Genomic DNA, 24,210 nt, shown 5'->3' with positions numbered 1-24,210 from the left:
TATCAAATTCATAGCGAATAATATAGTATCTTGTTTGAACCCACATCTTAGCCTTGTTTAAAAAATGAATCAAATACACTAATGATTATTCTTTATTAGACAGGAGGAAATTTATTTTGAATCACATCTCGCAATTTTTTTAAAGAAAGTTCTTAAGAGAGCTATGATATTATCACACTAGAGCCCAGTCAGATGTTATTGCATTTTTTTTTTTTTTTTCCCTGTGAGGTGAATCCTTAAAAATTGTGAATGATGCATGCAAAATTAGCCTTTCAAAGGAACTATATTTCAGTTTCGGTAACTGAACACTCATTCTTGTCTACGCAACCAATGGGATAGATCATTACAACCTTTTATTTTCGTTTTTGTATTTTATGCGTTATAATGAATAAACAGACAAAAAAAATTTTTTTTTGGTAAAATCTACCGGGCTTTCTAATCCAGAAGTTCTGTCTTAGTTAAAAGAAAAAACTTAAATAAGTCATATAAATAATCATTTTGCATTTTTTCTTATTCTATATCATTTTCTTTCTTAAAATCCAGAAGTAAAATTATTGAAATTTTTTAGAAGTAATTTATAAAATTTTTTTAGATTGGCCTGAGTATAATTAGTCTTTTTTATACTGTTGATTTATTGAAACTAGCTTAAACCAGAAATTTTCAAGGCTCGTGAAGATTAAAAATATCTGAGAAAATAAAATTTCTTCTGGCTATCCTTGAAATCATACGCATTGTAATCTTCTTTTTTCCCCATTATGTGGTTTTAGTATTTCGGAATTAATAATAACTTTTTGGCAACGTTATGATAGTATGGGAACTAAGGAGAACGAAGTGAGCGTTAATTGACTAACTCTTCAGATGTCATAATAAGTAAAAAATATCAACGTATTTTATTGTATCATAATTTTGTTATTTTATAAATTTGAATTACCTGTTTTTATGTGCAGGATTGAATTATAAAACTTATCATCAATTTTAGTTTTGTTCTCTGAATATGGACAGCTCGTTTTTCTTTAACTAGGCTTAGTGATCGTTATGTTATAAAGATATTGTGCTCATCTGCTGAAAAAAAAGGTTTTTACTATGTACGTAAATTTACGTAAACATGCTTTAATGGATTTATAGTTAATTTGTGGTTAGATATGAGTGGTAGACCAAGGACAACGTCGATTGCTGAAAGCAGCAAGCAGTCGTCGCAGCCAAGTTTCACTGGAATCAAGACTACAAGTAAGTTATGCGATCTGAAAATTCAGACTTCGTTTATATTCGTCTATATTAAACGTTTCAATCAAAACTGGCTGAAATAATTTTATGATGCTTTTATTTAGTTTTTATTCCACTATACGTAGAATTATCTTATGCGTCGTCTAGTGTACTGCAGCATGGCTTTTAACGCCAATGAAAACATAACTGCATGCAAGATCAAAACTTATTTCTTTTGACCAAAGTAACACAGGAAAGATGTAAATTCAAAGGTTTTAAGTTATAGTAAGCAGAGAATGTATTTTAAAGGATCTGATAAGTGTTGCTGATATATGATAATCTTAATTTGTTTTAAACATAGGTATTCTCTGATTGCGTTATAGCCATCTTGCTTATTAATATTGATTACTTTAACTATGTTTATTATCTGTGAAAAATAGACTAAGAATTTTTTTAATTATTTTTTAATTACTTTTAGTGGAAATTTTATTGCAGTGCAAATTTCTGATATATTTGTGGAAAATTTTTATCAATAATAAAAATGCAATGTTTCTTGTTAAGCATCATAATCCATATTTTATGAAAATTTAAATAGCACCTCTCATTCAATTGAATTTTTTAATAAAAATTTTATAATCATCTAGTAATAATTTTATCAAATACTCAGATATAGATTTTTATTCATTTTCAGTATCAGTTTGTATTTTGTTTAAAAGTTGTCTCTTTTTTGGGTGGGGTGTTGCAAGAGGAATTAGGCAATTATGAAGAAATTTTGAATTTACCAATATAAATCTTATCCTAGTTATTTATCTCATTTTATTGCATTAATCCAAAGTATCTTATGAGTTTGAATTCCTTATTTTTGAAATTTTTTAAAAATATCTTTGAGAGCGCATTGATTAGTAAATACTTGTAGATTTCAAAAGATGTCAATATTCTTGTATAACAAGGTATAAAATTTAAACTTGTATAAATAAAAAAATTGAAGTTTTTTTTTTTGTATAATGTATTTTTGTAACTTAAAAATTAATGGTGAATCTGGAATTTCTTCTTAAGATACATTAATTTTTGATTAATATAGCCTTAGTTATGAGAATCGGAAACCTAGGTTAAATTTAATTCTGTGTATAAAAATACCATGTTCGAAAGCCCTTGATATAAAAGAATTTAAATAAAATTATTGTATCACTTAATCATTCTTTTCAAGAATTATCTATTTTGTAATAATCTGATAGGTAGTGGAAGAATTTATTATTAATTTTAATTACAACATTTGCTGAAATAATTTCATTAATTTTGAAAACTGCTCATTTTAGAAACTGAAAAATTTTATGAAGCATATTAATGTTAGTTGTAAAAACAGTTCAGTATTTTGCTATTTTACTATGAGACAAAAATGCTGATTTGTGCTATTTTCTGGAAGAAATGTAGGTTATATTTATTTTTTTAATTGGGCATAAAATTTCAATCAATTAATGTATTGAATCAGTATTATTAATAAAAATTAAATATTGTGAATAAAATCTAATACTTGTTTTCTATTTTCTGTTATGCATGAGTAGTAAATTTCTTTTAACCAAATATAAAATATGCATTTGTGATTGAAGTGGATATTAATATGTTTAGTAATTTTTGTAATTATATGTCTTTTAATTTGGGTTATTTTTTACTTGTTGCAGTTTTGTATGCAATCAAAGATTTTATATTCTATTATCGGATCAAGGGTTGTAAGGCTTGTTAGCCTAATGTACAAACAGTTTATTCTGTTAATTCTTCTCTGACAGTACTTTTAAAATTTATTTCATCAGATACTTATACATGCAAGATTATTTCATTCCGGTTATTGTTATTTAAATATAAAATTTGTTGAAATTTGTAATTTTTATTCTGTTATATATATATATATACTCATACTGGATTAAGAATTTTATTCTGAATTAAATGCAGAATGAAATAATGCAACAGTTGATTTCAAACAAGTATAGTGATATAGATTGTAATATTTATTATTTACTCAGTTTTGGATTCATTTTGAAATTTCTGTCAGGTTAATCTTTCAAGTCATATATCTAATGACATGAAATATTATTCCAAGCTTGTTCAGAAAATATTATGACTAAACTTTTTGATAAATAAAAATAAATTTCACAGGTGTTGTTACATTTGCAAAATAAGAATATGAACTTAGTTAACAAAGTAAAGTAACACAGTAATATAAATTTTAATGACTAAATATTGTTTCATTATAGAGGTGGTTGTTTAAATTATGAAACATTTTAGAATTTAGCAATTTTTTATATAAATAGTATTGATAAAACAAATTGATAGTTTGCTAATGATTGAAAGCTTAATAAGGATGAAACAAGAATGGAATGATGATTTAACACTTGCCTACTAAAATGCTGCTGTAAATATATATATAGGTTTTGTTACAATAAATAAGATTGTAATATTTTCCTTTTTCTCCTAATATCTAAAAAAGAATTTGTGAAAATTCAAATTTGTCTGTTTTTATTCTTAAGCCATAATATTTGAAAAATTTTAGAATGTTTCCAAATCGAACAGTTAAACATTTTATGGAAGAAGGACATATAATAAAAAGAGTTCAATTTTTACTTTTAAAAAATCTAGACATCATCCATAGTAATTTTAGAAATTATCTGCATGCATTAAAGTATTTCTGAAATCCTGTGTAAATTTTACCATCATGAGCAAAGTAATTTACCTTTTTAGAATGCTTTTGTCATTTGAATCTTTTCTTTTTCTTTTGTTAATGCATTCTATTTAAAAAGATTTTAATATTTATTTCACAATTAAAGATTTTCGTTATATTAGTATAAATGGCATGCACACACAGTTGTTTAGAACATTAGAAAATTTTTGATAAAAACTGAATTTCATTGAAAAATATAACCTAAAATGAATGATTTTGCATGTTGATGTAATATGTGATTTTATTAACAAACTTTCATTAAATATACAGCAAATTGTCACTCACTATATGCACCACATCATTACAAGTAAACATGTTAAAAGAAAAGGTTATATCTCAAACCTGAGAAACTCAAGCTAAAGATAACCTTTCATTTTCATCATGCTTAGTGTATGTATATATAATATGAAGGCATTTATATATTATTAAAATCAATTTTTTGAAATTGGGCATGTTTGTTATTTATAACTCTTTATTATTACAGGCAAAGATGGAAACAAAGTTACAACTGTTGTGGCAACTCCCGGACAAGGGCCTGAACGACCTCAAGAGATTTCTTACACGGATACCAAAGTAATTGGAAACGGGTCTTTTGGTGTAGTTCACCAAGCTCGTCTTCTTGAGACTGGAGAGCTTATAGCAATCAAAAAAGTGTTGCAGGATAAGAGATTTAAAGTAATTTCACTTTTCTGTTGAATCTATTCTAATTGTCCATGTTTTTAATTTTAGTTGTAAAAATTTAGATAAATCCATGCTAATATATGAATGTTTTACTTCCAGAATCGTGAATTGCAAATCATGCGAAGATTAGACCACTGCAATATTGTGAAATTGAAGTATTTTTTTTATTCAAGTGGTGACAAGGTATGGGGAAATTTTTACTGTAGATTTATTTTTAAATAATGTCTCTTGGAAATTTTTGCATTGATTATAGATTTTTGACTTGTTAAAGTATTTTTTTTATTGGTTTATTCTTATATAAATATCTGGCATAATTAATTAGAATTTTTTATCACTTATCATAAATGGTTGCAATTTGTATGAAATATTGACTTATATAAATATGGAAATCTGTATTTTGTTTAATTTTTTGAGAAATCATTATGTTCTTGATTTGGCATCCTAAAACATTTTATAAAAATAAGTTTTTTTCTTAATTTGTATTGCTAGATACATTAAAAATTTAGTGAAAATATCACAAAATTAGATGATTAATGGAATTATTTTTGTAATTTTCATTTTTCCACAAATGTTTATTTTAGAGTATTGGAAACTATCTAGTTTTATTTTAAATAATTTATCCTAAATTATATAATTGTTTTGACCCTATAAGTTGTTTAACCATCTTTTTCATATTCCATCAAAAATCACATATTTTACATTTAGAATTATATTGAAGAAATATTCATAATTTGATTGAATATGAAATGGATCGATTTATTTGCTTTAAAAGTAAATTTTTTAGTGTTTAAGGTTGTTGGTTGCGTTTTTTGAGAATTAAATTAGCAGTGCAAGAAATGTTGAATGTGAGGAAACAAAAGAATCCAAATTTATTTCTAGTATATATTATATTGCTTATTATGAAAAGAAAATTGTAGGCCTTATTTATTATTAGTTTGATTTAGCATTTATTTTTCTTTTTTATAGAAAGATGAAGTTTACTTGAACTTGGTACTAGAGTTTATTCCAGAGACTGTTTACAGAGTGGCTAGGCAATACAGCAAAGCTAAGCAAACTATACCTATTTCATTCATAAAGGTAATTATATATTTAATTTAAACATTTTATATTTAAGCTTTTATTTGTTTTAGATCATAGAGATAATTTTTCCTTCTGTTGCAGCTATATATGTATCAACTGTTTCGAAGTCTAGCATACATCCATTCCCTTGGAATATGCCACCGTGATATCAAACCTCAGAATCTGCTTTTAGACCCAGATTCAGGTGTTTTAAAGTTGTGTGATTTTGGAAGGTAGGTTTGCATTACTTTTTTTCAGATTATTTTTGTATTTCTTTTTATCTTAATTATTCCATTTTATTTTTTCTCTTATTTAAACTCAATACTAATTAAGTAGTATTACAATGCTAATTAATTACATGATATTAATTTCATATTTTATGTAGCAAATATTTTAACCGTCTGAACTCCCTTCTTTTAAAGTAGAAAATTTGATTTTAATACATTATAAAAAGTAAATTGTGCATCTAAAATAAAAGTCACTATTTTAGAATTCTGTTCATTTTCGGACTAAATCAAATCTATTATAAAAATTGAATTTATGTGTGCTACATATACCAAAAATATTTTTTTAGTTGAAATTTTTGCTTTGAATAAAATATCTCTAACCATTGATCAAAAAATTCTTTTGGAACAAATTTCTTGTAAAATTTTATTGAAATTGTTAGAAATCATCATTTTTAAGTAATTTTTGAAAATATTTCTGCGAAAATGTATTTTATGTAAAATTGTTTACATAAATATATTTTCATTTAATAAGTCTTTTAAAAAATTCATTTAATAAGTTTTTAGCTTAATTTTAAGAAATAATTTGTATTTTATTTTAATCAGCATTTTAATTTGCTAGCATATTTTTTGTTTTATAATTTAATCAATACCATATGTGTGAAAACATAGTTAAAAAAAAAAAATGTTGATAATCTGGTCCTTTTGTAGCGCCAAGCATCTTGTGAATGGTGAACCAAATGTTTCATACATTTGTTCCCGTTATTATCGAGCCCCTGAACTTATCTTTGGTGCAACAGATTATACTACTATGATTGGTGAGCATTTATCTTTTAATTGCTACTCTTACTCAAATCTCATTTTTACCTTGTTTATTTATATGCATCAGATTTAGTACAATCTAATCCCAAATCTGGAATATGAAATTTTTTTTAAAAATTGGTGTCTTATCTTTTAATTAATAAAAATTAAAAGTAATTTTTATTAAATTATTTATTCTTTATTAAATTGTTCCCAATAATAACAAGTCATTGATGCACAATATCCCTTCTTTTTTGTTATTGACTTTTAACCTTTTGTTATTTACAACATTTTTTTTATTGCTTGCTTTGGATTAAGTGGCAATTAATGCAATTCATTTCTGAGAATTTAATTACTTCTTTTGTTTTATAAAATATATAAATAAAGAATAATAAGTAACCATTTTTATTTTTATGTATTGAGATTTATATATTTCTACTAATAATAAAAAAGAATATATATATATATATATATATATATATATATATATATATATATATATATATATATATATATATATATATATATATATATATATATATATACATATATAATTGATGCTCTACAAGCCTGACCATTTGACCTATAGCTAACAAATTTGCCACATTTTTTTTTGAGAGTTGGTATGTGCTCTTTGGAGAAGCTTTTTGGAACTTTAATTTAAAATTAAATGAATAATAGCATTTTTCCCAAATAACTTCCAAAAATTTTATACATTTAAAAAAAATTCTTTTTAATGTTATCAATTAAAATGTGCAAATTTTCCTTGAATTTTGCCCCCTCCCCCCTGACCCCTATGTTCAACCATATATTACATTATTTCCCTGAAGATCAAATTTCCTTCATTGTTTCATTAAATATTTAATTCTGTCATTTTATTATATTGTTAAAAATTAATGAATGAGTATTCTACTTAACATTTGCATAGTTTACTAGACAATTATAAGTGTAAAGTTGTAACACCTTGGAAGATAGATGAACCTTACATTTATGTTTTTAATAATGCTTTGATGTAATGAGACTTGTCTGCATTAGAAAAGTTCATGTAAACTGAAGTTTAGTAAGACAATTAAAAAAAACATTACTTTAATGTCAGACAATTTGTCAAAATCATAGATATGGTTGTATCTCAAAAGTTTATTTGAATTTAAATGTAAATAACATTTCTGACATTCCTTTGGCTCATACTGTAACATTTGGCTTAAAGGAAGTCCCTATTAGTAAAAATTTAAAGCAATTTGTAGCAGTTACTTCATTTTAAAAAATATAAGTGAAGTAGTACATTAAAACTTGTTATATGTGTCATATGTCTATGTGGTTATGTTATTTAATACTGATAAAAAAAAAAATTCCAAACATATTTGTTTAATATATTTTATTATTTGCATTTTAAAATTCTTAAGTTGTAGAGTTTGGATAAGGATGTAATTTTATAAACCACCAGCTATACTTGTCAAGCATCATTATGTCACTTAATAGGTCTTTGATTAAAAAAAAATTTGATGAGATAATATGGAATCTTATTGTTATGTGAGATATGAACTTCAGAAAAGATTTTTGTAACAGCTTTCATAATTAATTTTTGGGGGTATGTATGCTGTAGGCATCTGATAACTTTTAACTAAAATTCCTTTAAAAGTTTATAATGGGAATAAAAGAAAAGTTTTTTTTTTTTTTTTTTTTACATTTTGCATAATGAAAGTGAATTGTGTTTAATATTTCAATAATTGTTTTTAAATAATTTTAGCTAGCTTCGAACAGCGAGTTTGTCCATGGCAAGTGCCATAAGAAACAACAACAAATAATTTTACAATTCAAAATGAGTAATTGAAACATTACATCTTAAATTGGGAATGATATATTTTTTTATGAATTACCAAATTATCCAAAGGCTGTGGCCATATTGTGCAAGATTAATTTTACATGCATTCAAAAATTCTCCCACTAAATTATGAGAATTTAGTTAGAGAACACCTGCTTAAGATTTCATAACCTCTTCAGGACAAAGCACAAAAAACGAAGTGCATTCACAAGCCCAGGTGTTCTGAAACTCTTTATTGGACCATGCATTTTCCACTTTAAGTAAGATTTCGCATAGATATTTAAAGTCAGCATTTTTAATATAACAACTCCAATTTTACAAATTATTTTAATACTACTACTGCTACTAATTTGGTTTTTATAATATGTATTGATATAGAAAATATGAATAGAAATGAATAAATCTTGCAAAATACTAAGAGCCTAACAGTGTCCATCAAAATGCATTGTTATACATTTGAGAACAATTATAAATACTATCCATAAAAAAAATTTTTTTAGATAAATCGAGCAATTCGTAGAAAATAAAATTTCAATTTAAAGTTTAATAGTTTTAACTGAAAAATTCATCATTGGTTGTGATTTTATTTCAGAATATCAATTAGCTGCCAGTTCAGAGGAATCATCTAATAGCATATCCTTTTTGTAATTATATTCCTCTGTGTTAGGGAAAAGTGAAACTTCTGATTTGCTGAAATTATTATTATCAATATCATTCCACTAAGGTCAAAAGGTATGGGTAACAAAATGAAACCCAATATACTCTTACCACATATCCCAAGACATACAAAACATATCTAGAAATATTTTACTCTCATCTTCTGAAATACTCTGCTGAAGATATCTTTCCATATTCACCTTTAAAAAAGAAAAAGTAATGAACAAAAACACTGAAGTCCATTTAAATCACACAGAATTTTTTATGGGCTGTTACTTCTATCAATAAGTCTATCAATTGTATATTAATGCTTGTACATGAAAGTCAAGTACCTTATGATTTGACTGTTTGAAAAATCTTTGTAACTTTTGATCATCTAGTATATTTAAAATTCAAATAGATCTTCCATTTTCAATTTGCATATATGTGATGTTGGACACTTATTGTTACTTTGAGCTCTTCATATGTTTGGGACATAGGACAATAAAACTAGAATGAGCACAATGTTTTGAATTAATTGTGGGCATTTTTTTACTAAACTTTGACAGAAAGTTGCATTTTGAAAAATAATTTTTAAAAATTCAGTGACAAGAAATTTCTGGTAGTAAGACAAATGTTTTTATTTCAATCTATTTTCCATTCTAGATGTATGGTCTGCTGGGTGTGTGCTTGCTGAATTACTTTTAGGTCAACCCATTTTTCCTGGTGACAGTGGTGTAGACCAATTAGTTGAAATAATCAAAGTTCTTGGAACCCCAACAAAAGAGCAAATACGAGAAATGAATCGAAATTATACAGAATTTCGGTTTCCTCAAATAAAAGCTCACCCTTGGAGCAAGGTATGAATATATATGAATACTATAAATTTTCTACTTTTTTGCGTAATTTCTCCCACACTTGCAACAATTTATGGGTTTTTTTTAACAAAATTTTTCAGGTATTTCGTGCTCGGACGCCCCCTGAGGCTGTTGACTTGGTTTCCAAACTATTAGAATACACCCCATCTGTAAGATGCACACCCCTTCAGGCATGTGCACATCCATTTTTTGATGAATTAAGGGAACCAGGAACGAGGTTGCCAAATAATAGGGAATTGCCTCCTCTTTTTAACTTTACAGAACATGGTAAGAACTTTTTTTTATTTCATAGTCAAATTTCTTTTGCTAGAAAATTAAAATTAAAAATGATAGCTTTTGTGTAACTTGCATCACTGTTTGCCCTACCACCAATATCTGATAATATCCATTAAAACTTCTATCTAAAAGTATTATACAAGATTTTTAAGAAGAAATTCATTCATTTATATTTTTGCTTTCCTTTTCTTAAAAGGCATAATTTCTATCTAGAAATTGTAAATAATTGATTTAATTTTTTTTTTATTTTTCTCGAATAAACAGAATGCCAAATAAATGAGAACTGCTTAATATTTATTACAATTTGTCTTTGATCCAGATTGGGAATATTTGCAGTGTTTAATTCTTAAATGCTGAGTGTTGGTTTTAAGTAACATTGCCAATTTGTCTTCTAAAATATTATGAAATCTCTTGTGATTGATTATTATTGCCAGTAGGATATGCTTTGAACAAGTTATTAAATCTGTTTTGTAACAACTATCAGTATCAGTTCAGAAGCAGATTTTTTTTGCTTGTGGTTGTATATCCCTTTTATTTTTATGATTAAGGACATTGCAGGTTATTCTACGATATTGAATTAAAAATTACTACATGAAAACTAAAGTATTTTATCTATATTTATCACTGTTTAGAATTTTCACCCCCTCATTTAAAACCCAATGTTGTTAATTACATCAAATTATTTCCTAGTGGTAAATCACGTATTGAACAAAATATTTTGAATATCAAGTATTTTTTAGGTTAATTTAAATGTTTTGTGCATAACATGCTCATGATTCTTTCAGCAAAGGAGAAAATGGCTAATGAAGTTCAACATATATTTGAATAATTGATTTCAAATTACATGATTTTTTGTTTCAGTATAATTTCATTATCTGAATTTTAAAGTAATCAGACCAGATAATTAGCATAACATTTCTTCTTTATTAACAATGGTAAGAATTTGAATTTCATTGCAAAAATAAAATGTATTGTTAAAAATCATGCAAAAAAAAAAAAAAAAAAAAACTTATGGAGCCTGGCATAAAATTCTAAATAATGTAAAACTTTTTTTTTTTTTTTGGTAGAGTTTTCAAAGCTATGGTGAAAAGATGTTGAAATTTTACCTAATTTTTAAATAAAATTACAAAACAAATTCTCATTTTCTAAAGTATATTTATATTGAATTTGGTAGCTATAGGTCTAAAGAGTTTGCTCTGCTGATATGTAAAATATTCTTTTATGTATAGATTTTATTTCATTTTAAGTGATAAATACACCAACTGTGTATCATTATTCTGATAGAAATTAAAATTCAATAGGTTGTTATTTTGTGTAACTAAATTCTGCATTATTATAATTGTGAAAATAAAATTGAATATATTTTATATATTTTTAATTTTATGTATATCATATGTATTTATATGATGTAGCAAAAAAAAAGCATATCTTATTAAATATTAATGATTATTTTGTATATGTGTTTTTGTCAGTAAGATAAATCAATTAATCATTTTATTGATTATCATAAATGATATTGATTAAGAAAAGGGAGAAGAGAAATATTGAAACCGATTGTTTGGATTGAAACATTGATTTCTAATTTTAGAATTAATGATCTTTAATTCTTCTGATATTTCTCTTGTAATACTTCATTGATCAGATTTTCTTTTATGAAAGCTTTCACGTTGAATGATATTAAATTAAATTCAGAGACGTTTTGAAGTAAAATACTATACTATAATTTGCTTTTTGAAATTTATCTATATCAATGATTCCTTTTTCAGAACTAAAGATTCAACCCTCTTTAAATTCCATCCTGATTCCATTGCATATACGCAACAGTAGTCAAAATAATCCCCATGGATCTATCGGAACAAATAGTGCCGGCTCTGTCGACCCAAGCTCTAGCAGCATGGCCCATATGGCTGCTGAGTCCTCCAGCATTAGCAATTCTTTGGCGGCATCTGGCAGCAATGTTGGTGCTGCACAGATCGGGGCTTCGACTTCCACTGCGACTGCATGACACTTCCATTGTCTAAGAGCAGGCAGCTAAGCCTAAGTGAAACCAAAACAAAAAGAATTGTGGAAGACCTCATCAATTAGTTCATGTATGAGGTTCGCAGTCTTGTAACACATTTCAAGCAGTGTTCGATGTACCTGAACTAGGTTGTACATAAATTAATATAAATATTACGTTTATTTTGAATTACTCATAGTAGATTTGAAAAATAATTTTATTTAATTATTTTTAGTTGTTACAGTTTTGATTTATTTGTTAATGCAATGGTAACTATGTAAAAGAGTGAGATACAATTTTTATTTTATCCCTGTCATATGACATTTTAAGTTTTATTTTCTGTAAAAAATAAAAATGCCTTGTATAGCCTTCTAAGTCTTTTTTTTCTTGCCCACATCATGTCAGAACATTTCTTTTTTTAATAATTTGCACTTTATTAGTCGTTCAAACTGAATTCTTATTGATAAACCTGAACACAATTTTATTGAAATTATAAAATTCTTTTTACATCTGTAGATTGAAAAAAAAAGATTATGCATAATAATTACTGGTAATGCTGCTGAAAGACGTGTATTTAGAGGAATAGCCTCTGGGTAAATTTTCATCTAAAAAAAACTTTCCGTTTTGAAAAAAATTCATTAATGGTGTCATAAAATAACTCTCCTTTTCCTCACTAATTTGACTTAAGGCTGTGGTTGTAATTTTCTGCAAATAAATATCTTTCTATATTTTATAAGCACACTTTTCTATGTACATTGTAAATCTTATTAAAACTCTTCCTGAATTTTTCGTTTATGACCAACATACTGCCCAATTTTGGCTTTCAAAATAGCAGTTTAGCAGCCTGCTCTTGCCAGATATAGGAAAGTACTATGTGAAAATAATGTATGTGCTTAAATTGAAGATTATATTTCCAGCTAATTTACCTTGTACAGTTTCAAATATAAATCTATACCATTTTAAGCAATTTCATGTTTAAAGGTACATATATTAGAATGTTTGATTATTTTTCATGTTTGCTTCTGAAAGTATATTGTACATCCCTGTGATTGAATGGCAGTTTTGTATACTGTACAGTGTGTTTAATGTATTGTATGAAGTTGTGTAGATTAGTTCTGCTACTCTGGTAAACCATTAAATTAATAGACAGCAGAGCTCGCCTTATAACGACATTCTAAGAGATTGCCCTGAACTGTGCTGAGTCATTCATAGTTTCTCCCAACTTGAATCATTTTTGCATAGTAAACTTGGCATAAGATTTAGAATAAATGTTCGTTATATTTGCATGCCAAGTTACATTTATGTTGCACAGTTTTCCCTCTTTTCTATTAAAGAGTTTTGTTTATTATTTTATTGACTTAGAATTTCAAAGTAAATTTCCTTACTGTCCTCTAGTGAATATTTTATGTGTAATAATATGGGAAAATGATGTAAGAGACAATCGGTTGAGTAAACTTTTTTTATAGCATAAAATTTTGGTGTCGTTCTAATACGAGTCTGCTATGATTTGTTCGGATGATTGTTTGGGCTTCTGTTGCCATTTGGTGAGATTCAGTTTTAAAGTTTCTTTAGAAATATATGTTTAGCATTGAAAGAGGAAAATTTATACTGTAATTTAGCATATTATGCTGTCTTTTGGAACTTATGTAATTTTTTGCATTTTAGTATTTATTGTTAGTAATAGTTAGATATGTGCCTGTGTTAACTCAGGTAATAGAGGCATGAAGTAGAAATTTTATTTGTGATTTTTACTGGAGTTGCTTCATGTAACTTAGGTAAAATTTTTGGTGCCTGACAGATGTTTTATATTACTTTGTTTTTGTGTGTAAATCTTTTAAATAAAATAACTTTTTAAAATCATGTCATTTAATAATGTGTCATTTGCCACTAACCTGCTAATTCAATTTAATGTAATTTATTTTGATTTCTTCTTCATGTAACATAGATATTTCGTCATAATTTACTCCTCAATTAATATATCATTTTAATTTTACCAATAAAATTGCTTTTTTTCCCCCTTCAAAATCTGACTGGCTATTTTTTTCCCTTTCAAAATTTGCTTTAGTAATCTGCTATAAAATTGGTTTATTTCAAACTTATTATAATTTCTTTTGCTGCATGACTAATGTGAATCGTGGTTCATGTTTTTGAAAATTATTTAATGAGTGGTGATGTGACAAAGATTCTAATATTGAATGTGAAAAATATTTAATCCAAATTTTACCTATTTTCAATTTTAGAATGATAGAAAAAAAATGAATTATTTTTATTGTTTAAATTTTTTTGTACTCCTGGTTCCCAACGTTTGAAGTTTTTATATAAGGTAAAATATTATGAATGTAAAGAAGTTCTTCAGCATTTTGTGAGAAAATATGAATTAACTGTATGTACTTACGTATAACTCCAATAGTCATGTTTATAAACAGAAGAAAACTATATGCTTTTCATAGTTATATCTGTAATCAAAACTGTGAATATACCTTAGACTGCTCAAAGATGAACCTTACAAATATTCTAAGGCTCCTTGCTCTGTGAATATAAATTTTTTGATATACCAGGAAGCAAGTTATATAATAGTATTCAAAATGTATGCATACCAATGGAAATCCATATGAACATATATGTTGAATGTTTCAGTGTCATAAGTCATTCACACAAGATTATGTAAAAAATTGGAAACTGAATTTTTATTTTCATGCAAAACTGTTTTAATTTGTGCACTTCATACATACACTACTATACATAAACTGGACCATGTTGTGCATTTATGCACATTTCCCCCTTTGTATATGGCTTTATTGTTAGGCAGTTAGATGTAGGAAATAAAATTATTACACATGAAGTGCTATTTGTTTTATTCATGTGAATCTGCTATTTGTGTCAGTGGGGGAAAATACAGCTTATTGCTAGTTCGAACTTGCACATATGTAACTGTAGATGTGAAAATTATTAATGCTATTAAAAAGTGAATTGATATTGTAGATTGTATTATTTCTTTAGCACAGAAAAATTAGTTGAAGCAATGCATATGATATTTATTAAAAAAAATCCTATAAAAATCTATTGTAATGCACTTTATTATCCAACACTACGTATGTTTGTTTTGAAGCATAATTTTCTTCGATTGTTTTTCTTATGCCTTCTCAAAATATTGTAAATAATGCAGTTCAATGTTATATTCCTTTAATTCCTGCTTGAGTGTTTTTCTGAATTGATGTTATTTAATTGATTTTATTCTAGTAAAATTTCCCTTTATTGATTTTGAAATAGTAAACTATGAAATGTATAATTTTATATTCAGCTTTATAAATTGTTTGAATAGTTATAATAAATTTAATGTACTTCTTTTTGTATATAAAAATATATATAAATTCATCTTATTTATTTTCCGTCCTCAGAATCATGTGCTGTTACTAAATCCAGCAATTATGTAATTTTGTTTCAGTTATGAAGAACAATTAAAGCAAAACATTTTCGAATGAGTATTACAAAAATTTATGATGGAACATACCATACACAACACAGGACTTTTCATTCTGTAACATATTATGATAGTGTTATACATATTTATATTCCGATCTCGTACACATTAAAGTTTATGGGTAATTTTTCCTTTCTTCACTATTCTTTTCAGTTTATATTTTTTCTTTCTTTTTTTAAAAAAAAATAAACTTGTTATATGTACTGACAAGCCAGTTACAGCAGCTGTTGTGCTCAGTATGTAACTAGAAGCAAGTATAAATTTTTATTTCTTATTGAATTTTCACAAGAATTATGTATTTCCCTAAAGAAACAGTGAACTATTTTGCATACTTTATGTACTAAGTATGCGGAAATAGATTTGACTGTATTCATCTGAAATTGTTTCAGATTTTAAAATAATGGGATAGATTAGAGCTGGAATTGATCTTTGTTTTGAATGAAAAATGCATGCAATTACATAAGTTGGAAAGTGTTTTTATAAATAAGCAAGTACTAGTCTGCATTTGAAAAATCTGTCGATTTTCTTGTACCATTGTTTGACTTTAAGCCAGTGTTTTGCACTGTAAAACCGCTGTGCAAGATAAATGTCAGTACCAGATGTTCTCCCACGGAGATGATGTGGAAATTCTGAAAGAAGTGCCATCTCAAATCTCGCTTTCGTCATCTAATCGTAGTTCCATATTATACGAACGATCTGCCTCAAAATAGGGTCAATGTTGATTTGAAATGGGATTTTAATTAACTGATGCCAAAATTACGCACCAAGTTTCAGCTAATTAACTTGCGTTTCCGAGCTATAAACATGACTAGACAGTTGGCAACCAGTTAATTAGTTACAATCAGCTATTCTGGTGATAAAACCATATTCCAAATTTTATCTAATTCCCGATTTTGTTTATATTGCCGTGTTTAAGTGGTTTATATTTTCCCGAAGTTTAACCAGTTTGATTCTGGTGTAAAATTTTGCCACATCTAACTCGTTTTGTATTTTGAGTAATGTTTACGATAAACTAAAATACCATAGCTTCCAACTATTTCTCAAATTTTGAGGAAGTCAATGACATAAAGATTCGACAAAATCTGGAAGTTTAATTTTTTCGAATAACATTACATTTTATACTAGAAAAGAAGAGTTCACTAAAGGAAAATCTGATGTTAAGTGAATATTGCTAGAAAAGAAATTACTACAGTTTTCTTTATGAACGTCTAATATATGAGCATATGTTTAAAAGTTCTCTGTTTGAGAAATGTATCATTTTATAGAAAAGACTTAATTATTTATTTAAAGATTTTGGAGGGTTTTTTTTTTTTCCCCAGAAAATAAATTATAACATTCATGTTTTATGTGAATAATTATTAAAGTGATAATCGAGGGAACACTTCTTCAGATTATCGGTTATAACAAGGATACTTCGATAAATGTGAGAAAATGCAGCTGTTGAATGCCGGTTATGATCGCCCTGTAGTGTCTCGTTAATTGACTTTGCTGATAACCGAGAATAAATAGTGAATATGAAATTATGCTATTGTCATTTAAAAATGGTAGTTGAGAATTGTTTTTTCCCCTTCTTACTTATCTGTCTGTTAGAAATATTCTTTGGAAAGAAAAGGTACTTATTTTCGTATGAGTGTGTATAAGTATGGAACTAGCTTTTGTTCTTCACCGTTCGACTGTATTTACAAATATTAAAGATGATGTTTGACTTTCAATTCGACCAAATTAGCCATATATATAATTTGGAAGGTGAAAATGTGCGTCTCTAAGTGATGTTTTCTAAATTTTGACATTAAAAATTAAGCGAAATTTTGGTGTTTTTTCCAAAAACTTCCGACAATATTATTGCACAGTAATGAATCATGCATTGTTTCAAAATTATTAAAAAGTGTCTTTTCAATTATAACAATTTAACTGTGTAAATTTTTCATGAATTTTGGTAGTTATATATATATATATATATATAATATTATTATTTCCAAAAATAGATTACATTGTTACCCCGAAATTTAAATCTCAATTTTTCATCCGATATTTAATCGCGCGATTTTTTTTCTCCCATTGTTGAAAGTTTATATAGGAGGATTCTGTCTAATATCTATTTAGTTTTACAAGACGAATAAAAAAATTACAATAAAGCGAAATTTAAGACTTAACATTTTTAAAATAGCGGTGTGATGTCATGGGAAGGGTTTCAATTAGGAAGGTTCATAATAAATTCAAACAATAAATAGCTCAGCTTTGATATCTGACAATTTAACGTAATCATGGGCGTGAAATATCTTCTCAATGTATCTTAATGAAATATAATCAATATTCTTGGCGACTCTGCTGGTCCGCAAAGGGTATCTAGTATCACTCGCATTAATTGCTCTCGTAGAATTAATATAAAATATTGCTGTGTTGATGGAATTAATATAAAATATTGCATACATCTAGGATAATCCAAATCACTTTTCATCCATCTTGCTCATAATTCTGTTCAGGAGAGACAGATTTTTTGTAAGATCGATCCAGAATTGAATTTGACGCAAATCAATTTTGCCATCATTTATATAGCTTGCTAATCTTTTATTTTCTCTTGTAGAGCAGAGCCTGACTAAGACAGGGGGCAGTTGCCCCCACATCAGAGCGGGGGCCCCAAATCGAATAGAAAGTTTATTTTACGTTTCCTTCTTTAATGGACTTTTTTTAAGCAAAATATCAGTAAAATGTGAAATCCGTCAGTTTAATGTTAGTTTCTTCATTAATCTATTTTATGAACACACACAAAAAAAAATCTATATTTCGTAAATCCATGGCTTTATAAAGTACGATTCTCCATTACTGAAGTAGTGAAGCAGAGAGGGGTTCCCAAAGATGTTTTTATCTCGGGCCCCATTTAGGCCAAGTCGGACCCTGTTGTAGTGGAAGTATTGTAATCGTCAAATAATTCGAACTCGTATGTTTTGACGAATCTCCACATTTCAGGTCTCCTTCAGTCTGAAAAACACACTTTTGGCACTATGTCTGTGACTATGATAACTCAAAAAGGCTTGGTATATACAATCACGGCCGAATTCGTAGTTTCCTGTCAAATTTTGAATGAAATCCATTCCCAAAAATTGTGTCTGCCTTGCTGCTATAATTGAAGTAAACTTGATAAGTACAAAATGAAGCAGCCAGGTATTTAAAATTTAGTTCACAGGTTTATCATCTAAATATAGATACTTTAAAAAATTTTTACCAAATGGTTGATCGTCTATTAGTTTATACTTTTGCATGCATGTAAAAGCAATGACTTATATCGATGAAATTCGATATGTTATTTTGTGACTACAACATATTCTCGTGCTAGATTTATACCAAAGATCTATATTTTGTAACTATCGTTCATTAATGCCATATAAGAAATTTGCAATCATACCCAAAATCCGCAATTTCATGCGCAGGAAAGAGGATAAGGCCCTTATTGGAGAGTATGCAAAAAAGTTTCTGGAGACCATTATCGCTTTTTGAAATATTGCGCTCACATATGTACGAATAGATAGACATTCAATACTTGGTAAATTTGGTCAAAATTTTGACACGATTTTATAAGGCTGATGATAAAAACTTCTTCTATCTAAATACATTTTCTGAGTCATGTATTCACATGCACACTGACGGGTCGACTAATAGACTTCTCACATAGTGGCCTCTAAAAATTAAGTTACAACTTGCCTTTTGTGTCTGATTTGCAATTGAATGAACCTAGAAACAAGAAATTTGGGGAAAACATGCACTGAACAGTAGTTTAATGAATGCAACATAGAAATTTTCTTAAGTTCAACACAAACATGATTTACAACAAACAAACAAAAAAATGCATTACTGGCAGGGAACGCTATTTTTGGAGAAAACAGTGCGTCACAGTTCTACGGGGAAATGTCAAAAAAACATTACAAAAATGGGTCCTGGTAAGGAATGTGTCCATCTCTAGCTCAATGCATTAATGGCACCGACTTCCCATCCTGCAAGTTATGTTGTCGGTTATCGAAATGGAGAGAGAAGATCAGATACGGAGTAATCTATGTTCCAACACATCTAACGACCTTGGAAGAGGGCTTAAAGCAGCAACCTATCTCTCAATGTAGTCCTAAAGACGCTCTATCGGATTCAGGTCTGGGGATGGAGCTGGTCATTCCATTCGTACCATTACGTGACCCTCGATAAACCGAGTTCGGTGCAGTTGAGCATTGTCATCTGTCAGTAGAAAATCGCTACTTACAGCAACGGCATTTGGGCCGATATATAGATCAAGGATCTCGTCTCATTATCTCATACCGTTTAAGTTCCTCCTTGGAACATGCAGACCAGTGTGATCACAGAGAGATCCCTGCCCAAACTATTTTTCAATCAATTCAAACTATTTTTTTACCTCTGTAACTTGCTTTCAACAATGTTGGATTGATTGTAATGTTTTTTATGTTTGTCGGCTGTCGATAGGGCAAATCATAAGACCCAGAGCTGCTGCTAAACTCAGAACAGATGTGCTTTAAAAGATAAGAATGTGCACTTCAAAATAATTTTTTTAAAAAATTATTTAATTAAGTAAAATTTTGTTTTTTCCTACCCTGGTTTCCGAAAATATTATAGCACAAATTCGATTTCCTCATCATTAAAAAAAAACAATGTTTAAGCTGTGTTAATGATAAAAATTTAATTGCCAAGAAATGTTCTGAATTTTTTTTAAAGATCTGCATGAATTCTAATAATAGAATTCATTGTTGCAATGAAATTCAAACTGTTTTAAAATATTTTATCGCGTAATTTTCTTTTTTAAAAAGTAGGAAATTTCCATTGTTAAAAATAGGAAAAAATACTTTGTTTGTCATCTGCATAGTTTAGTCGGGAATCAAACAAAGAAAATACATTTCTATCTGACATCTATACATTTATATTCTGATATACATTTCTATCTATACATTTATATTCTGATATACATTTCTATCTATACATTTATATTCTGATATACATTTCTATCTATACATTTCTATTCTGAAAGAGATTGCCCAGATACTTAGATTTTCTACGGCATGATGATATCATAGAATTCGATCCACAGCGCACTTCTCCTCATGGAGTAGGCAGGGCATGTGCCCTGACGCCAGTATCAAGGAGCATAAAATTGAGGAATCAATAAATTGTATTTAAGAGAAATTACGCCCCCCCCCCAGGATTCATAAAAATGTTAAATGTTCCAATCAAATGAGGAAGAAACAAAATAAGTTTGTTATTTCAAAAGTTTTAGATCTGTAACTGTTAATATTGATGATATTTTTTTATGCTACAGAATTAGATTTAGTCATTTTAATCATCTGATAAGCGAAATTATTGCAGTTATTACTTGAAATATTCGTGACATAATACCTAAAGATCGTTATTATGTATAGTATACTCAGATATTTTTCACCACAAATTTTATCTATTTAAATGATTTCAAAGCTTTTGAATGCTAATTTATTGGTTTGTTTTTTATCCTATGCACGTTATAATGATAATTTATATTTCGAAATCATTTTTGACATGAAAAGTCAGTCAAAGACATTTATATAAATGACTGTTATTACATGATTGCTGAAACTTTTTTTTAATTTTCTAAATATATTTACTTGTACATTTCATAAGATGATAATTTTGCTTAGATTTAGGGTAAAAACATCTGCAGTAGTTAATTTATGTGTAACTCAGATATGTTCTTTACAATCATGTAAGAAATATGCAATTATTGTAATTAAAGTTTAATTCATACGCACCAAAATAATTAACAATTATTAATCTAATCTTTATTAAAAATCTTATCTCATATTTTTAGAGACTTATTCTGCTTAACTTTTTACTTTCTCACATAGGAAGTGTAGAGAAAACATTTTAATCACCAAAAATTTCGAATTCGAAATTTCGACGAATTTCCACTTTTAGACCTCCATGTATACCAAAAATACATTTTGGAATACATACACTATCTGTACCAAAAATAACTCAAAAACACTTTGAGCTAGTTGGATGAAATTTATTATACGGTCTTTACACGAAATTTGCAGATTTTTATTAAACTTTCACCAAATTCCGTTTGGGGGAAATCCGACTGTTCGAATATAAGTTAACATGAAAGCTACAAAACGAAGAGAGCTAGAGAGATAAAATTCCGTACACAGATTTACCATCTGTTATGTAGACACTTATCAAATTTTGAGCCAAACCCAACATCAAACCATATCTAAAACACTAATTCAATTTTCGTGTACTATTAAGCGCATGCCAAGGATTAATCGCCAAAACACCGCCAAGGATGACACGATAGATTAGGTGAAAATGCTAAATTCACGCCAGAGGTTAAAATTTCCTAACTGTTCTACACCGGTGTCATGTGAGGCTTTCTCTGTGATAAAACCTTCATTAGAGAGTATGCGAGAAAGTTTTGCGGAGACCACTCCCGTTGGTTTTAACAATTACATGTAATAATTTCATTTTGTGGTTGTATCAAAAGCAGTAATGCTCAAAGAATGATGCATTTTTTTATGCACTGTTTCTTCTTTTTTATTTTCCAACTAACTTTTTGATTATTTATAGCAATTAAAAGGTCTCAGGTGTCTTGAAATGCAAATTTTTCGAATTTTTTGGAAACTAAAATATATGTTAGGGTCTCGGCTTTTCTAAAAATTTTGGTGCTTAGATTTTAGCGATACTATCAAAACTACCAAAGTTACCAAGAAAAAACTTAAACAACCCCGTTTAAATGTAAACAGCAACGTCCTCTGCAAGAATGTTAAAAGAGATACAACTGCAGCATTCTTTTGTGCACATAAGGACAAAAAAGTTGGCATTTCAAAAGAAATTTAATAATTTAAACTAATTAAGGGCAGTGCCTATTTTTTTTGGGGGGGGAGGGGGTAGTTTGCATTACTTTATACAAATTCTTTTTTTGCTATTTTTTACTTTGACGCCATTTTTCTTAAAACAAAAAATGAAGCTTATGCGCAGGATTTCTCAAAAGCTACATAATCTATTTATCTAGTACACATGCTCAAAATAAGTTCCTCACTTATATATCAATTTTTAGACTTACATATAAATTTTAGATAAATCCTTAATATAAAAAAAATTTACTTGAATTTTAATTAAATTTTTCTTAAAATTTCCATTTTTTAAAAAATAGTTGAATTTTAAAAACATCTTTTCAAAACATTTTATAAGACAAAAGTAACAATTTAAGCTAACTAAAGGCAGTTCTTATGCTTTTGGAGTTTAATTAACATAGATTTATTCAAATTCTTGTTTTAGTATTTTTCAATTTTAATATAATTGCTCCCCCCCCCCAAAAAAAAGAATGAAGCTTGCGCGCAGAATATCTGAGAAGCTGCTTCTCCTATTAATTTGAAATTTCATGTACACGTTCAAAATTAGCTCTTGTATGGCATATACATTAATTTAGACAAATTATTCAAAGAAAAAAATTCACATGTATTTTAATTAGATATTTTTTCTTAAAATTTCAATTTTTTTTAAAAAAATGATTGTATTAAAAACATTTTTTCAAAAAGTTTTATAAAAAGTATGTATAACTTCAAAACTGAACAATTTTCAGCAAGTTAATATTAATTTTGTAAATTTTGACTAATTTTTAAATTTAGCATCCTGCGCATAGTAAAATAATGATTTTTAAAAATTACCCAATTTATATTTCTTTATAACTTTTTAAGTTTTTCTTGAAATTATATGAAACCATGAAAAATAATTTAAATGTATATGAATATTCTATGATAAAACTTTAAAATTTCACAATTGTTTCATTTATAAAATAGATGGGTTGGAAAAAGGATGGTGTTTTACTTCCATGGGTAATTGTCAAGAGTCCTAAAACACCTTAATATTTCAGAGATTCAAAAAATTAAATAAGTTCAATAATTACTTAATGTTAACTAAATGGCTGACATAACGAAATTGAGGCTAATCTATAAAATGTTAATCAATTAAATTCAAAAAAAAAAAAATTTTATATTATTGTTTAGATTTCATTGCATTTTCAACCTTAGTTGTCTCGGGGATGAAGTTTTAAAGGAGAATAGAGAAAAGGCGCTCTTTTGGTATTTGCCCTAATTGCCATTTTAGATGTACATCTCTGTTCCTCTTCTGTTATGACAAAAAAAAAAAAAAAAAAGTTATGCATGAGAGGTGTAACTAAAATTAAATACAAGCAATATTTCAGGGAAACTAGGTGGTCGCCAAAGGCGACTAGTCTTATTTATGAGCCATCGCAAGGTCTTCCTTTTCAATTCTGTTGGAAACAGAAAAAACAAATAAATATAACGTGAACAGTTAGAATGATGGATATCAGGTTGTTCATCCGTCGAAAATGTTTCGCATGAAAAGTTGACAGGTATTTCGAGATCTGCACGAATCAGTAGTCGTTAGAATA

At 27.6% G+C, this 24,210-nt stretch overlaps 1 protein-coding gene across 1 annotated transcript; it reads left to right on the top strand.

The window, feature by feature from the left end:
• Positions 1–800: 800 nt before the first annotated feature.
• Positions 801–15,273, top strand: LOC129965752 (glycogen synthase kinase-3 beta-like). The gene is made up of 9 exons (XM_056079905.1): positions 801–1,227; positions 4,401–4,591; positions 4,697–4,780; positions 5,564–5,674; positions 5,759–5,889; positions 6,592–6,698; positions 9,806–9,999; positions 10,098–10,284; positions 12,060–15,273. The coding sequence occupies exons 1-9, from the start codon at positions 1,143–1,145 to the stop codon at positions 12,296–12,298; spliced, it is 1,329 nt and encodes a 442-aa protein (XP_055935880.1). The 5' UTR covers positions 801–1,142; the 3' UTR covers positions 12,299–15,273.
• The last annotated feature ends 8,937 nt before the right edge of the window (positions 15,274–24,210 follow it).

This window comes from Argiope bruennichi, chromosome 4 (assembly GCF_947563725.1).
Source record: "Argiope bruennichi chromosome 4, qqArgBrue1.1, whole genome shotgun sequence".
In the NCBI taxonomy this organism is placed as follows: Eukaryota; Metazoa; Arthropoda; class Arachnida; order Araneae; family Araneidae; genus Argiope; species Argiope bruennichi.
The sequence above is the reverse complement of the archived record's forward strand: the minus strand, read 5'-3'. Positions and strand labels throughout refer to the sequence as shown.

What these genes read in the sequence shown, in the direction of transcription:
- LOC129965752 (XM_056079905.1), top strand. Translation starts at nt 1,143, where the DNA reads ATGAGTGGTAGACCAAGGACAACGTCGATTGCTGAAAGCAGCAAGCAG. An exon ending in AGATTATACTACTATGATTG is followed by an intron (nt 6,699 to 9,805) that starts GTGAGCATTTAT and finishes TTTCCATTCTAG; the next exon opens with ATGTATGGTCTGCTGGGTGT. An exon ending in AAGCTCACCCTTGGAGCAAG is followed by an intron (nt 10,000 to 10,097) that starts GTATGAATATAT and finishes AAAATTTTTCAG; the next exon opens with GTATTTCGTGCTCGGACGCC.